The sequence below is a fragment of the Nelumbo nucifera genome, chromosome 6 (assembly GCF_055504915.1).
Source record: "Nelumbo nucifera cultivar China Antique chromosome 6, China Antique-T2T, whole genome shotgun sequence".
Classification (NCBI taxonomy): domain Eukaryota; kingdom Viridiplantae; phylum Streptophyta; class Magnoliopsida; order Proteales; family Nelumbonaceae; genus Nelumbo; species Nelumbo nucifera.
The window spans coordinates 31024674-31040217 of record NC_142654.1 but is presented as its reverse complement, the minus strand read 5'-3'; the positions used below and the strand labels follow the sequence as shown (position 1 = coordinate 31040217).

General features: G+C 37.4%; 1 protein-coding gene across 1 annotated transcript; it reads right to left on the bottom strand.

Moving 5' to 3' along the window:
* Positions 1-1774: 1774 nt before the first annotated feature.
* Positions 1775-6289, bottom strand: LOC104598423 (nitrate regulatory gene2 protein-like). Its single transcript, XM_010260475.3, has 4 exons — positions 5101-6289; positions 4783-4967; positions 4165-4388; positions 1775-2870 (listed from the first exon to the last, which is right to left on the bottom strand). The coding sequence occupies exons 1-4, from the start codon at positions 6155-6157 to the stop codon at positions 2021-2023; spliced, it is 2316 nt and encodes a 771-aa protein (XP_010258777.1). The 5' UTR covers positions 6158-6289; the 3' UTR covers positions 1775-2020.
* Positions 6290-15544: the final 9255 nt, after the last annotated feature.

Here is a 15544-nt window from a genome sequence, read left to right as displayed (position 1 = left end):
TGTTTTTTGTTTTTTATTTTTTATTTTTTGTCAAAACAAGTCGTTTGTTCAGATCGAACAATCATACCATTCGACCCGGGAACCAGTCCCAAAACAATTACTTGTCTGGTCTGGTTTTAAAAACCTTAGATGTGACAATATTATCCCTTCAATAAAGTCACTTTTTGGATAAATCGATCATTGTACACCTTTACCTAAAAAATAAAAGAACATTGCTAAGTATTTTTACCTGGATAAATGTTTTCTAAGAAACGCTTGCTCGAATAAGTGCATTTACCAAGATACTACAAAATGAATGAAATCGTAAAGGTATTAAGTGATAAGAAATAAGAGGCATTAAAATCAAACGAACAAGGACTTAGTGGATGCCTTGCTTTCCATGTTGAAAGGTGGGAGACGATGAATAGAGTGTATGGGCCTAAAAGATATTAAGAGAGCATGACATCAGCTTTTTCTAGTATCTTTTCTATGGAAGGTGGGGTGTAGATGAAATAGCTTTAGAAATTTGAAGGGAGTCAACTGCCACTAGAAAATAAATAAATAAATAGGAGAGGTTTCAGCAACTGACAGAAGCTTCAGGGGTGATTTTAGTAATTCACCCCTACTATTTTTGTGCTTCGAAGTAGCATCTGGTTCCGTGGGTGTTTATTGGAAAAACGCCGCTACATCAACGTTAAATAGGTATTGGCGTTTATTGTGTATGAAACCATTGTTTGGTTTCAACATTTATCAAATAAACACTAAAAAACAAAAATGCTTGAATTTGTATGCATGAGGCATTGTAGCAATCGGGAATTTGAAGTTTCCCTCAATGCCCTACTGTTTGTTGAAGTGAAATGCTTATGTGGCATATCTTAAGATGAGGTGAAAAGTAAGCTTATTGGGTGTTACCTGAAACACCCAACCAAACAACAAAAGGAATTAACGTTTAAAGTAGTATTTTTTCAAATAAACGTTTAAAGCAATAAACACTCCATCTACAAACGCCCATGGAACCAAAAACATACTTGGTCGACACATGAAAATGAGATGGGTTCAGGTGAGTTCTTAAGCTTCTGACCATGTTCAAGTCTAGATTAACTACCAGCTCTATGCTACGCCCCTCCCTAACCGAGGTGGCTTCTTACTTAGAGGTGTAAATCAGGTCATGCAGCCCGCAGCTCAACACGACTTGGCACAATTTTGAGTCGGCCCTTCATATATATACATATATATAATATTATATAAATTATAATTATATAATAATATATAGAATATAATATATTAATAAAATAGACAATTGTATACATCAAAATTCATATAAAATAAAAATTTGAGATTATTTTAATTTTTTAAATAAATAACTTTGGCTCGATCCATGGCTCCAGCCTGGCACGACCCGGGCCTGCGTGAATTGGGGCCGAGCCTACCCCCAAAATATCCCTAGGGAGGGAGGTAGAACCCGCACTTTGCATGGGCCATACCGTGCTGTCCCAACATAGCCTGCTTTACAGCTCTATTATTACTACTATTACTAATCCCAAGGTTTAAAATTTTGCAACATATCAACCTGTATCAGCCTATGATATCGTATGCAAAATATGATATCAACCCCATGAACAGGTTTGAAAATAAAAAACTAATAAACAATATAAAGCGCCTCTAGATACAACTGATACACCATCTGATATGATGAGAGAGAGAGAGGTTTCTACTTCTCTTACTTTCTGCCAAACCAAACACATGGTAAACTAAACAAACTACAGATCCGGAGGAAGGAAAAAAGAAAGAAATAGGAGGGAAAGGCCATATTTTTATCAACCTCTCAAAAAGCCAACTTCTCTTACAAATAGTTCAAGTAATTTCCTGTACAACAGAGACATCCTCTTCCCTTGCAAAGAAGATAAAATGGCAAAATTTCATATATCTACAGAAGAAATAAAAGAGGGAAAAGAAGACAATGTTTTCCCAGAAAAAAAAAAAAAAATCCAGCCTTTGATAATTCTAATTTACCTCAAAAAAGGAATACCGAATTGTTTAATTATTTAATAGCATAGGGACGTGTACAAACCCCCTCCAGAGCCTCTGTGAACAGCCCTGAGAAGGCAGTCATTGCCTGGAATACTCCTGGCAACCCTGTTTGTATATTATTCAATGTCATTGCCCTTGTAACCTCAACTGCCTTGGCATGCTTCATCATCTCATCCTCCACCCGCCTCTGGCAGGATGCAAGCTCCAACTTCTTTTCAGCAAGGGGGTCTCGTGCATCCAAAACCTGCCCATCGGCTGCTCCACCATCTGGAGGCCCAATACCAACCATCGAGTATGAATGGTAGAACTTTTTCTCAATATTGCGGAGTGCCGAAGCCTTCTTTTCAAGCTCTTTTGAGGCAGTCTCTGCCCATTTCTTGCTCTTGATCTCCTCAGTTTGCTTCACAGCAATGACATGAACGACATTAACAAAGCTCTTGATGGCTTCCGATGCTACAGTGTCTGGGAGTCGGTCAAGGGCCAATTTCCACTCATCGCACAAGGGAAGGAGATCAGAGGAGGTTTGGACAGCAACAGATGCATCTTTGCTGCCAGTGGTGTAGGTTTGGGCAGCAGTAGATGCACCTTTGCTGCCAGTGGTGCTGTCATTGCCAACATGAATCAGAGAGAGTTTGAGCCATCCATGGAGAGATCGGATATAGTCCCGCTGATATTTTATTAGGCGGCAGAAATTGGAGTGCCAAGCAGAGACAGCTGACTCAAGGTGGCGAGTTGCCTGCCGGTGGAGTTCAGAAGTTGATTCTCCCTTGGTGGATAGGTTCACAAGGCCTCGTACTTGTTGCACAATGTGGCTCTGGACCTCATGGAACTGGTTCATAGATCTCCACATGTACATTAACCTATATGACATACAAAAGCATACACACAAATGGCTTACATGACAGAAAATGGATGCAATGCAAATTTAAAAGTGGGCTTACTTGCCAGAATTCCAGGAGTCTCCTTAAAGCGTGTAATTATGACCCAGATATATTAATGGGAAAAATATGATGAATGCAACGAACACACAAAGAGTCATCAATTTAGGGTCTACAATCATTGTCTCATACAGAGAAAAGCAAAGAAACCAGACAAAGGATAGGCTGGTTGCATGTGTCTGAGCTCATGTATTCTAACATATTTCCCAACCTCCACTCCGATTATTCTCCTAGCTCTAACTAATTTTCAAAAGGTTAATCAGGTCTATGTTCCATACTTAGTTGGATCAGTCTAAAATCTACATGCCTAAACAGGAAAGGTTTGGCAGTCCACTACGAGCAACCTCAGCAGGGCAGTTTGTTGAATCAGGAAACTATTTGTTAACATAAAGACCCAATTTTGAGACATATAAAGAACCATCTAGAATAGTCTTGTGGGTTTCAACTTCCAAGGGTGCATTAGCTAAAACATACCAGGCTCGTGTTCTAAATTTTCAAGTTTAATTTTCCAGTATGCAATGCATGTCACAAGATGAGGATCAGGGGTGCATATCCACACAAACAAACATGGGGTACAGTAATGTGGGTTAGGAATTGGAGTCCATGCTCTGATACACAGGCATACATGCAGACCTGAAAATAAATGAATGAATGAACCAACCACTCATTGAATAAGGAGAAGAAGAAGAAAGCAAGTTTTGGATTTAGACAAGATAAAACATTCTCCACCTAAAAAGAAAATAAAACATCTATTAACTTGCCTAAGAAAATTGTCCATTATGCACCAGCCCAAGCTGGCAAACTCATGAGTTAAGAACAAAAATAATTTGCAGAAAGAGATAGGTTAGGGAAAATTAAGAAAACAGGTGACAGGAAGAAATTTTGAATACACAATCAATCTATGTAATGCAAACTATGCATGTTCTCATTGCACAAACTTGATCCTAAGTTTTGGATCACTGGAACATCTCTAGGAATTTCAGAAGTTAACCATCTTATAAGTGCATCCCGGTCTAGGCATTACTGTTTTAATTGACTAGACAAAACCACTCCACCACAAAATTCATTTTGTCCATTTAGATGGATGATGCAGAAATCGGTAAACATGAGCCAAATTGCAAATGACAGATGATATTTCCGTTGTTATCTACCCATGAAAAATATTCCTCAAATAATAAAAAAAAAGGAAAAAAAAAAGAAGAGAATAGAGCGGTACCCATGACAGAGTTCGACAAGCTGCGGGGCAAGCTCCGTATCTCTGAGATTAGTGATGGCAGAAGAAGTGGTGGAAACAGCTTGCGAAGTGACCATGATTAGTGATTGCAGCCTCTTTATAGATGCCTTGGTCTTGTCCAGCTTCGCTTCATCCTCCCCCCTGTACTCCTGACTCTGTAACGAGGCTAACTTCTTCTCATGCTCGATCTTGACGCCCTCTCTGGCCTGTTAACACATTCCGCACCCGGCGTAGATTAGCATAGAATCCAAGGATTATCCTTTAAATGGCGTTTCATACTCAACCAAATTCAAGTGTGGCACAAGTGCACAACGAACTTCAGGTCAATACAGAAATACTGGACGTCTACCAGGGGCATTTTAGTCTTGTAGACTTGTAGTGTATGTGTAGGCATTGGCTTTGATGTCATTTTGTTTTAAGTCTTGTAGACTTGTAGTGTATGTGTAGGCATTGGCTTTCCGCCTTTGCGGTGGACTCACGCAAATGTCGAGGATATCGTAGTCATTTTCGTAAATATCGAGGATATTTTGGTCTCCCCACTAAACACTGGAATTCGAATTTCGAAGAGAGAAAATGGCAGAAAGAAAGAGAAAATATCACCTTCACTTCTTCGTAGAGCTTCTTCTCCCAAGCCAACAGCCGCTCCATCGTCGAGCAATGACTCTTCGGACCGCCCGGTTCAACCAGTGAACCGGTGTCCAGCCGGTATTTTATCGCCAACGGTGGCTTCGAAGTCCAGCTTGAGCTCAGGTTACTCAATACACTGCTCGAGTGATACACAGTCTCTGCAAAATCAAACCCCAGCCCCCAAAAATAAGGCAAACGAAGTAATAGTTTTAGGGAAAATTCTTGAGATTAAGACCAAATTCGAAACCCTAGCAAGCATGTTTTAATCAAATTGAATTCGAGAACCCTTACTCTTCAATTGTCTGAAACTGCGATCGAGCTGAGCCCGACCGCTCTCAAGCAGCTCGGAGACCGTTTCGCCAGCTTCTGCAGCCTTATCGAAGTACTCCCTGATCGCTGCCACGATCTCCGATAGATCCCGATGCTTAACAACCATCTGCATGCCTTGAATCTCGGCGGTTCCCGCATTCCAACTAACAGAAGATCCTGCGTCATCGGATTTCTCTGGTTTCCCCGTTGGAGCGTAACTCGGCTTCGCCGTGGTTTCGTTGTGAATTGAAGATCCAAAATTCGATCTAGAATCGATCTCTGATCTCGAGTCTCGGTCTCTTTCGTCGTCGTTGTTTTCGGATTTCGTGTCGGAGCTCGAAGTGCTGTAATGATCGCCCCATTCGCTGCAATGCACTTCTTCTCTGTCGGTTCCTTCGTCGTCGAGGTCTAGGTGATGATGTTGGTCTTGGTCTCGGTCGTGGTCGTGGTCAGAGAAGTGGTCGTGGCTGTGGTCAGAATGTTGGTCATCGTCTTTGGGTCGCCGGAAAAAGTCAGAGCCAGGCGGGGAGGGAGGGTAAAAGCTCTCCCAATTCCAGACGGATGAGGCTTGAGAAGGAGTGCTGGAGTAAGTAGAATTTCCGGGGAAATTAGGCGGGTAATTATATTTTCCGGCAGGCTTTTGGCGGGGAGTAGAGGAAGGGCTGGATTCAGAAAGGATGTGAGGGAGCTTTGAACTTGCAATAGTTGGGGAGGGAGGAGGAAAAGCAGGTTGTAGAGGTGTTGGCTGAGGAGATTGAGATGGGGGTCGTAAATGCGGAGGTGGTGGTGGCGGTGCACGGTAAGACAGCGAGGAAGGATTGCGAAGGAGAACGGAAGGGGTCTGTTCGGATACTGAGAGGGGTTCTCCGGCAGCAAATTCAACGAGGGCAGAGCCGGTAAGGCGGAGAGAGCGAAGATAGTCGGAATGAGCGGCAGCGAGGTGGTGACGCGCATAGACGGCTTCCTTCATGAGGCGACGACGCTCCTTGCACCTCCTCACTGTATCCTCGTTGTCTAGCTTAGACGCCGTGCATCCCATATCGGTGGCGTTGCTGGCGTTTCTGCCACTGACTCACCGCTGGCGCCCGAATCGTGCAGTTCCTTCAGACGCAGAAAAGAGAAGAGAAGAGAAGAGAGAACTCAAACCAAATCAAATCAAAGATATTATACTCCCTCTCTCTCTCTCTGTTAATTTGTTGTTTAACCCCTTTTACTCACAGCCACAAACCTGAACTTGGGCTTGCACGTGTGAAATGTTTCTCCTTTTTTACTTTGATAGAGTGATGATGATTTCGGACTATCTTCATCATGTTGAGCTGAGGTGACCAATCAAAATTACGGATCAGCTTTATTCCTATTCCAGGGAACCATACAAAATTACAAATATCCATGATCCAGAGTTGTGACGCTACCTCCTTACTTCTTCACACTCCTTCCAGCCCCAGGTGGTTAAGAAAAAAGAACAGAAATCGCATTTTCTCTACTAAGTATAAGTACAATACCAAAAGCAGTCTTTTGTTTATGCTTCCTGCCTATTGATTTCTTTATTATTTTTTTGTCTCAATTAATTTCCTTGTGTCATAAACTTGTCTTGTTTTTCACTTTCTAGTTTCCAGCACGAAAAGAAGCAAATGCACTGAGCCCTGACGGAATCAGACTTTCTACTCAAATCCCGGCACGAAAGTAAATGGTGTTAATTAAAAATATATAATTGGGAAATATTATATCGGGTGTGTAATAAGTGGCAACTTTCGGTAAAAGCAAAGCAAAAGAAACATAGGGGAGAGGGAGAGGGAGAGGGAGAGAAAGACCATTAGAAAAGAAAACGGTGAAAGGAGAGAGAGTTGGGTGTTTTGTTTATGTAACATCAGCATCGCCATCACCCATCAGTGCTGGGGTGTGGGGAGAGTGGAAGGGAGGGGCCAACGCATCCACCCACATGCACTGCTTTTTCTTGGTTTTCTTTTTGTTTCGGTTTCTGTCTCTCGAAAAAAAAGAATGGATAGAAAGTCTTCACCTCTCAAGGAAAAGTATTTTTGTTGAATTCAATTCCCCCTCTTTTCTCCATATTACACGCTTACCCCTTTTCCACACGCTGTTGATGAGATCAGATTCGCATCGAAGGAAATACTAATGGGAGTGAGCTTGCCTAAATATTACCATCCCAGCATCCCCTTTGTTTACTGATTGAAGGACTGATTATGTCTCTCATTAACCAAAATCAAAAGGGCATCAATGGGCAATGGGCGCTGAAAACTTTTAAGCATTAGAGATATGAGTTCAGTTAGCCTTTCACGATTGTATTGTAGAAAGCAAGCCTCTAATTCTCATCATGGGATAGTCATAGTAGTAGGATTTGCATTAACTTCTCCCATAGTCCCATTTCATGTCTGTGCAAGTGTGTGTAGTCTAAGTCTAGCTATTGTACTCCCCCGTTTCCTTTTTATCACCATCTACGGTGTAGACAAGAGAGGAAAAGTGATCTTAAAATCAAATGCTTTTGTCTCATTCATCTATTATATATTTTTGGTGGAGGTGACACCTACCCCAGCACAGCAGAATGAAACTGGTCAAGTTAGATAACACCCTTTCCGTCACAAGGACAACAGAATTGGACATGTAGAGCACAGGGCTAATGGGTCTTTAGTTAGATGGGCATAAGCGTTGGCTGTTTCTACTTTCCAGTCCTACTACTTCTACATTAGCCAGTCCAATGACATTTTGGTTATTTCATTTCAAATATTAGGCTGTGTTTGGTTATAAATGCATGGGAGTGCAAATATAAAAAATGCAAATTCTTGTTTAATTTTATTTTGAATTTTACTTTATTTTGTTTCAATTTATGTCTTAATTTACTTTATTTGTATTGCAATCAAACAAAAAAAAACTAAATTTTAAAACAAAAATATATCAAAATTTACACTCAAAACATTTGCACTGCCATCAACCAAAAACAGCCTTAATGAAAAAGGGATAACAATGAAAGGAAGAAAAAGGATGGGATAAGAAAATTAATGGAAGGGAAGCAAAGCATTGCACGGACACACTCATACACACACCCCATACAAAGTCATGGGATATCCTTTTCCCATCAAAGCTATATTTATCCCAATTAGGCCGGCTCCACGGATGGCTGGGTCCTGCCACATCACCTAGGATATGCCCATTCACTGATTCACATACATCCAAACACTCCTCTTGCCTATTGGAGACCTAGCTAATTGGACTCACTATTCGGTCCAGCCCACTTTCCTCCGTGCCCTCTTCATTGGCACCCCATTACTAGAGTAGATATCCTCACATGTCTCATCTCTCTTTGGTTTATCGCAATGAGTATTAAATAAAATTAAATTGTGACTCAGTAATAGACACATATACAGATGACGCAGTAATAGAAAATGATAAAAAAAAAATTAAATTATGATTTAAATTGAGAAAATCATTAATTTAAATAATGAATTAGTTTTTTTATTTTATAATTGATATATTATTAATAAGAAAAAAGTTGATAAAATGACTTGGAAAGTTAAAACTTGAATCACATGTCATTTCGACAAATTGCAATATTGTAAGCTTAGTGGAAGAATCTTCCTCTTTTTATTTCGATGGCCTATGTTTGAGTCCTAATCAGTGTTCAGAGAACTTGACCGGAGTTGGAACCGTTTTTTCCCTCCAGGAGTCCAGGTCATAAGTCATTGGTTCAACCAGTTTAATCAAACTGGTGAACCTGTGACATCATATTTGCATAATTATATAATATACATGATAATATTAATTATACTTATATATATATATATATATATATACCCTTGACCACTCTCTTTTATATACAGAGATATTTATGATTTGACTTGAGCTCATGGTTTTCAAAACCAGACTGGAAAAAACCGGTGACCAGTTCCGTTTTTCTTCAAAATCGGATATTTGCAAAAAAAAAATGTTGATTTGGTCAGTAAAATGATCCAGGTGGTTGAACCATTCGAACTGTTCAACAATTTTAACCATTTTTTATTTTTTTGTCAGAACGGGTCAATAATTCAACCTGGAAACCAAACTCTTAACCGGTTCGTTCTTCAAATCGGTTTCAAAAACCTTGCTTGAGTTAATTCAAATTTAAAATAGGTAGGTACATGTTGGTTTATAACAATATTAATATTAATATGTAATGGTTGAGGGAAAAATTTTGGCTGTTGGGGGTTAATAACTTATGCTGTTGAAAACATTCTTGGGAATGCACACTTTACTATGAGAGTGGGGTAAAAGAATAATTGCCCTTATTTTCTTTTGAATAAAAAGTTAGACATGGGCATGAATGGGTTAACGTGTCTAGCCAATAACGTTCTGAACAGCATAAGCTGTTGGGTCGGCCCCCAACAGCAAAAGTTTTCTCATGGTTGAGTATGGATTTGTAATAATTGAGTATGATATGTAGTAATTGATTATGGACGTGTAATGATTTGTAACAATTGATGATGATTGAGTATAAACCTGTAATAGTCGAGAATGGGTCCAACATGTGTTTAGGGTGATTTGTAGCAATTAGGGGTGTAAATGGAATTTGAATCGGATCAGGGAATATCCAAATTTAATTCGATGTCTAATAATATTGAAAATTAATATTTGAATTTGAATTTAATTAAATATTCAAGTATTCGATTTGAATGTGATTAATTAATTATTTTAAATAATTAATAAATATATAAAAAATATTTTATTTATATAAAGTATATAAATAAATAAATTATTTATATAATTTAATTATTATATATAAATTATATAAAATATTTAAAAATTTTATATATTATATATAAGAATTAAATAATCGGTCGAATTTGGATATTTATATCCGAATTCGAATCCAATTAACTATTCAGTATGAATAGGATATCCAAATTTGACTAGTTATATATTCGAATTATTCGAATTCGATTTGATTACGTTGAATCCTGAATTCAAAATCAGATTTTTGAATACTGTTAACACCACCCTAGTAACAATTGCATTGATTTATTACAATTAAGCATTAATGAAAATGAATCAATACAGACTGATATATGGTGGGTTAGGTGAGATTTTTTTTTCAAAACCCTTGTTTTTCCACCTTACCACATATTGGTATTTCCAAAAACCATTAAATATTGGACCATAAGACCTAATTTAACACAATAATTTATTATTCATAACATTTTAGGTGATGTTTGGTATCATATATTGACGTTTCTCATATAACAGTCATGCCTTGGAATTAACTTTGGGGTCTGTGCATATTTTATATTGTTATTTAATATCAAAAAGATGAAAACTTTATTTCCATTACAAGAAATGCCAAAGTGATACTTTCTCCAAGAGTTGCTTTGGCAGAATCAAGACATTCTCATTGTTGTCTCAAATGGCTTAAACACATTCAACCAAGCAAGAAAAAGTGAAGAAGATAGCAAAACGCATACAAAATGGTGACATGACAAAAATGCTTTAGAGAAACGATTTAGGTACCAAACACCACCTTAGTTACTCCGCATTGAATAGTAATTGATGAGATATATATTGAGCACGTTTTTATCACTATTACAAACCAAAAATCCTCAAACAAGCCCTGTGATACAGAGATAAAGATAAACAGTGTTGTAGTGAGAGGGGGGAGAGGGGCAAAATTGACAGAGGTGATTATCATATAATTTCAGAACAGCTGGTACTAACGAATAGTGATATTCAACTGCCAGCCTCGAGTTAGACTCATGCCCAAATGCGCAAATTAGACCAACCCCATCTATCAGTCAAAAGAGTGAAGAAAATGATATGCCAGTTGTATACTTCTTGCCAGTTCCATATCAGTACGTAGTGTACATGGCCTACGAGTCTCTCAAGTCACAATTAAAGAACAAATGACAACCTCTAGCTGTCTCATGGCTCACATGGCGCATGTTAGACCAACTGCCCGGTAATGAACCAAAAAGCTGGTTAGGGTGCAGGTTGAACAATTTAACCAAGCAGTTCACCAAGTGTTAGTATCTGCAGCATCAAATACCCAAGAGTTGGCCTGGTGAGTTTGATTCTTAGTCCAGTTTGTTTTTTGGTAACTTATTTATCCAACTAAATGCATTTAATTATGTTTTTTAGGGCTGTTCATGGGTCGGGTTGGATCGGTTTACTGAGATTTTTTCAATCAATCTGACCTAGTTGGGTTACCTAAAATTGAAACCAAAACCGACCCTGTATTAAGCAAAACCGACCTGATCAGTTTGATTCGGGTTGGGTCGGTTTCGGCTCTAAGTTCAACCATGGTAATAAATTGGTAGATTGGGCGTTAGAGAAGTAGCTAGCAACATCATCCAAAACAAGCCAATAACTTTCTGAAGCAGGAGCACCCCCCAATCAAGTTATCAAGAAAATAGAAAGTCAATTTGTATTAGAGAAAGAAGACTGAAATTTATATATTTCAAGAAACCTTCTAATCTAAGTAAAAAAGGACACCTAATTCTAATTGTAATTGGTTGTCTATTTAGTGTAAAAGACCATAGAAACTAGGATCCTTTGATTATTTTCTTTAAACTTTTCCAAAAAAATTCCTTGTCTACTTGTCTTACAATACTTGCCATTAATGTCATTCTTAACTAGAAGACTAAAAATTAAGTTAGGTTGTAAATAGGATAGAGACAACTTAGTTAAGTAGGAACTAAATAGGTTGTAACTACTAACTAGGAACTAACTACTAACTACTAATTTTTTACAACCTGAAATCGCCCGGTGCTGAAGAAAACCCGGCCGACTCGGGTTGGTTGGGTTGGGTCTTCTTATGAACAACCCTAATGTTTTTTTTATTTTTCAGGTAAATAATACAATAACCATTTTAGTCATAAAAATCTATTATTAAAATGGGCAATTTTGTCTCATTCAAGTGTTGGCAATTTCTCCCATTTGGAAAAGTTATTTATCTACTTGAGAGATATCCACGAAAAACTTGTAGAAAAGTTATTTATCCACTTAGGAGATATACAGGGAAAATAAATTTTCTTGGATCCCTTATAAATCTAATAAAAGAATTGATTTCTTGATCAATGAGAACCAAAATCCCATTAACCAACTTTCCCCCTCTCAAAATTCAAAAAACGAATGAAATCTTAGATCAACAATGTGTTGAAAACATTGGTCTGAATCATATATGTTTATGTATAGTCACTAGGCAATAGATCTTCATCTTCAATACACAAAAACTATTGCTTTTGTATTTATCATTGGCAAGCCCTGGTCATTAATATGGGAACTATTGATCGGCCAACCTGATATCTGCCTCTGGCCTATAAATGGTATTCGATTGTTTGAATTCAAATTCAAATTCAATTGAATTCAATTAAATTAAAATAATTGGATTGAATATGGGCCCACCCCTATCGGATCTGATAATATTGGATTCGATTTAAATATGTGTTCATAAATACTTAAAATTTGTATTGTATAAATTAGTAAAGTTGGTTTAGATGTTATATTCTTTTTAATTATCATAGGTTTAAGTTTGATACAAGTTATTTTCAATTCATTTTGTTACAATATTAAAGTCAATTTTAGTTCATCTTATTAATAACTAGGAATGACCCCATACTAAGTACGAAACCATTAATCTGAATTATTTAAATTTTTTAAATTATTTATATTAGACATTTAGGTTAGGCTTTTTATTTGGTTTAAGAGACTTACCATGTTTTATCTAGAGAATGACCTTATACTAAGGGGCAACTACAGTATCATTTAGTTTGAAATTTACTATTTAATTATAAAAAATTAAATTAGAAAAATTAACATGGGTCTTACATCTTTGTAATTGACAATCTATTTATGATTTACTTTGTTTGAAAATCACTATTAATTTATGTTGTTTTTAATATGATTTAAGAGATTAAATGAGGTCTTATTTGTAAGTAGTAACCCACTTTAATTGGTATTTACTATTTATTTGATAAATTTATTTTTAAAAGCTAAATTAGGTTATGCTTCCAAAAAAAAGTTAAATCTAGTTTGCAATTAATAAACTATTTCATCTAAAAGAGTGAAACTCACACCATTTGTATTAATTGTTTAGTCATTTTTATGAATTTCATTTATTTTTATTTTATCCATTTAATATTTTGAATATTTTTAAGTTAAATTATTTGTTTAATCGTTACTTTTGGAACGGTTGTGTTTGAATAAAATTCAGTTACTACCATAACATTTGAAGTGGCCACTTTTTAGGGATTAGGATGCTACGTGTGTGAATTTTAAGCAATGTTTTTGAACCGTTGACCCAAACAGTTGGACCGTTTGGCCTGAAAATTGTCCAAGCAACCGGTTCCGTTTCACCCCTAACCTGTTTCTGGGTCAAAAACCGTTGACTTCGTTAGAAAACCGTTGGCCCAGGCGGTTAAACTACTGACTTGTTTGACCCAGACAGTAGTTCGCAATTTAAGAAAGTTGCAGAGGAGAGAAATACAGGAACTCAGATATGAGATTCAACACAAAGAGAGAGAAAAAGAAGAAGAAGAAGAAGAAGACTACAGTACAGATGTTGCAGAGAAATCGACCTCAAATTTCAGATCTACATCTATTGCCGCCGCCTCGCCATCACCATTATTGTCACTAGTGAGCGTCGAATCCCCTCCTCCTCTTCCTTCTTCTTCCCTCCTTCCCTCCTTCCTTTCCTTTCTCTTCTTTTCTTTCTTTCTCAGCCAACAACACTCCCTTCTCCAGTTCTCCTTTCTCATATAAATATTTGCCCAAATACAAACTGTTCGACTCGGACAGTCAAACCGCTAACCCAAAAATCGGTAGATAGAATAGATCCGTTTCCAAATCGATTTTTGAAACCTTAATTTTAAGAGAATAGAATTATCACTTTTTTTTAGTAAATAGACTTGTTTAAGAGTGAGAGTTTAACCTCTTCTAAAATTCTAATTATTGAAATTTTACGATACCACGTATGGGTGGGGGCTATGACCTTCAGTAGATATAATATTTTAATCATTTTTATGGACTGACCTGCATTATGTCATTATGTGCCACTGTTCAAACTCTTTAAACAATTCAAGTTGTTCAGTCCTGATCAAAAGAAAAATAACAGAAGAGAATCTGTAGGGGAAGCTTATTGAACAATCAAATGCTTTTCCAATTAAAATAGATCAATATAGAGCATAAATATAAGAGACGAATCTGGAAAAGAAAATTCTTACAAATAAAGGTAGACACTTTGGAACATTAAAAAGGAGTGTGGTTTAGTTTAAGGGCCACCATTATTGCCCAAATCAAGCAGCAGACTTCTCAAAGATAGGTGTAGGAGAAGAAAAATGTAGAAGGCTTCTCCTGAAAAAGCTGAGCATGCAATTCCATAATAACCCAAATCAAACGGCAGATTTCTCAAAGACGAGAGTACATGCATATGGCTGAGGCAATTTCATAATGAAAGACAAAGTCTAACAAGTACGGAAGATGGGAAATCACCAAACATTCGTAAGTCAGAGGACAAAAGAGTCCTAACTTGTGAAAATAACACTTTTTGCTATGACAATTTTGAAACCTCATACTCTAAGTGGGACCCGGTAGATCGAGAGTCATGGGGGGGGGGAGCGCATACGGGTGTTCTTTCCCATACCATATGATATCGGATATTCACATTCTAGCATTTGACAATGACAAACGGGTGTTCATTATACAGTTAAAATCGCAAAATAGAATTGAATTTGTGATTTGGTTTCGTTTATACTTACAAATGAGATTTAGTTCGGTTTGAGAATTTTTTAAATTGCAGTTTTTGATTTATTGAATTTTATAAGTCGAATCAAACCGTAAACTATAAACTGAAATTTTATATATATAATATTTAAATGGAATGAATAAAATTATAAATATATAATTAACGAACTCTTTATTTTATAATAAAATAATAAATAAAAGTTTTAAATTTTAATTTTTAGGGGAGTTATTTGGGATTTCTAATTGGGTTAAGCCCAAAAGAATCATTGAATGTGTTGTTGCCCAGATTGGCCGAGGGCAACGAGGTAAATTCACTCCCAAGTTCTAAAGGTAGGCCGAAGGCTTTGAGGATTTAGAGGAGGGTAAGCCGAGGCCAAAGACTGTAGGCCGAGGCGAGATGCTCCCTTCTGAGTACGGTAGAAGCCGAGGACTGCGAGTCGTCGGCTTGGTAACAAAGTTCCTAGAGATCCGAGGTACTGCAAAACAAGAGATGTCAGAGGCCTCGGGTGGAGATCCGAGGTGGAGACTCTAACACTCAAATTAGTACGATGTGTAAGGTGGGGGAAGGTGCAGACGAGGTCTCGATGGTAGTCCTCGGATGAACTGGGTCCCCAGGAGTAAATGCTAATGAAGCGAGGCAGGTACAAGAATTTAATTCGAGGCATTGGAAGTAAATGCGGGAGCTGGATCAGAATTCTGGGATCTG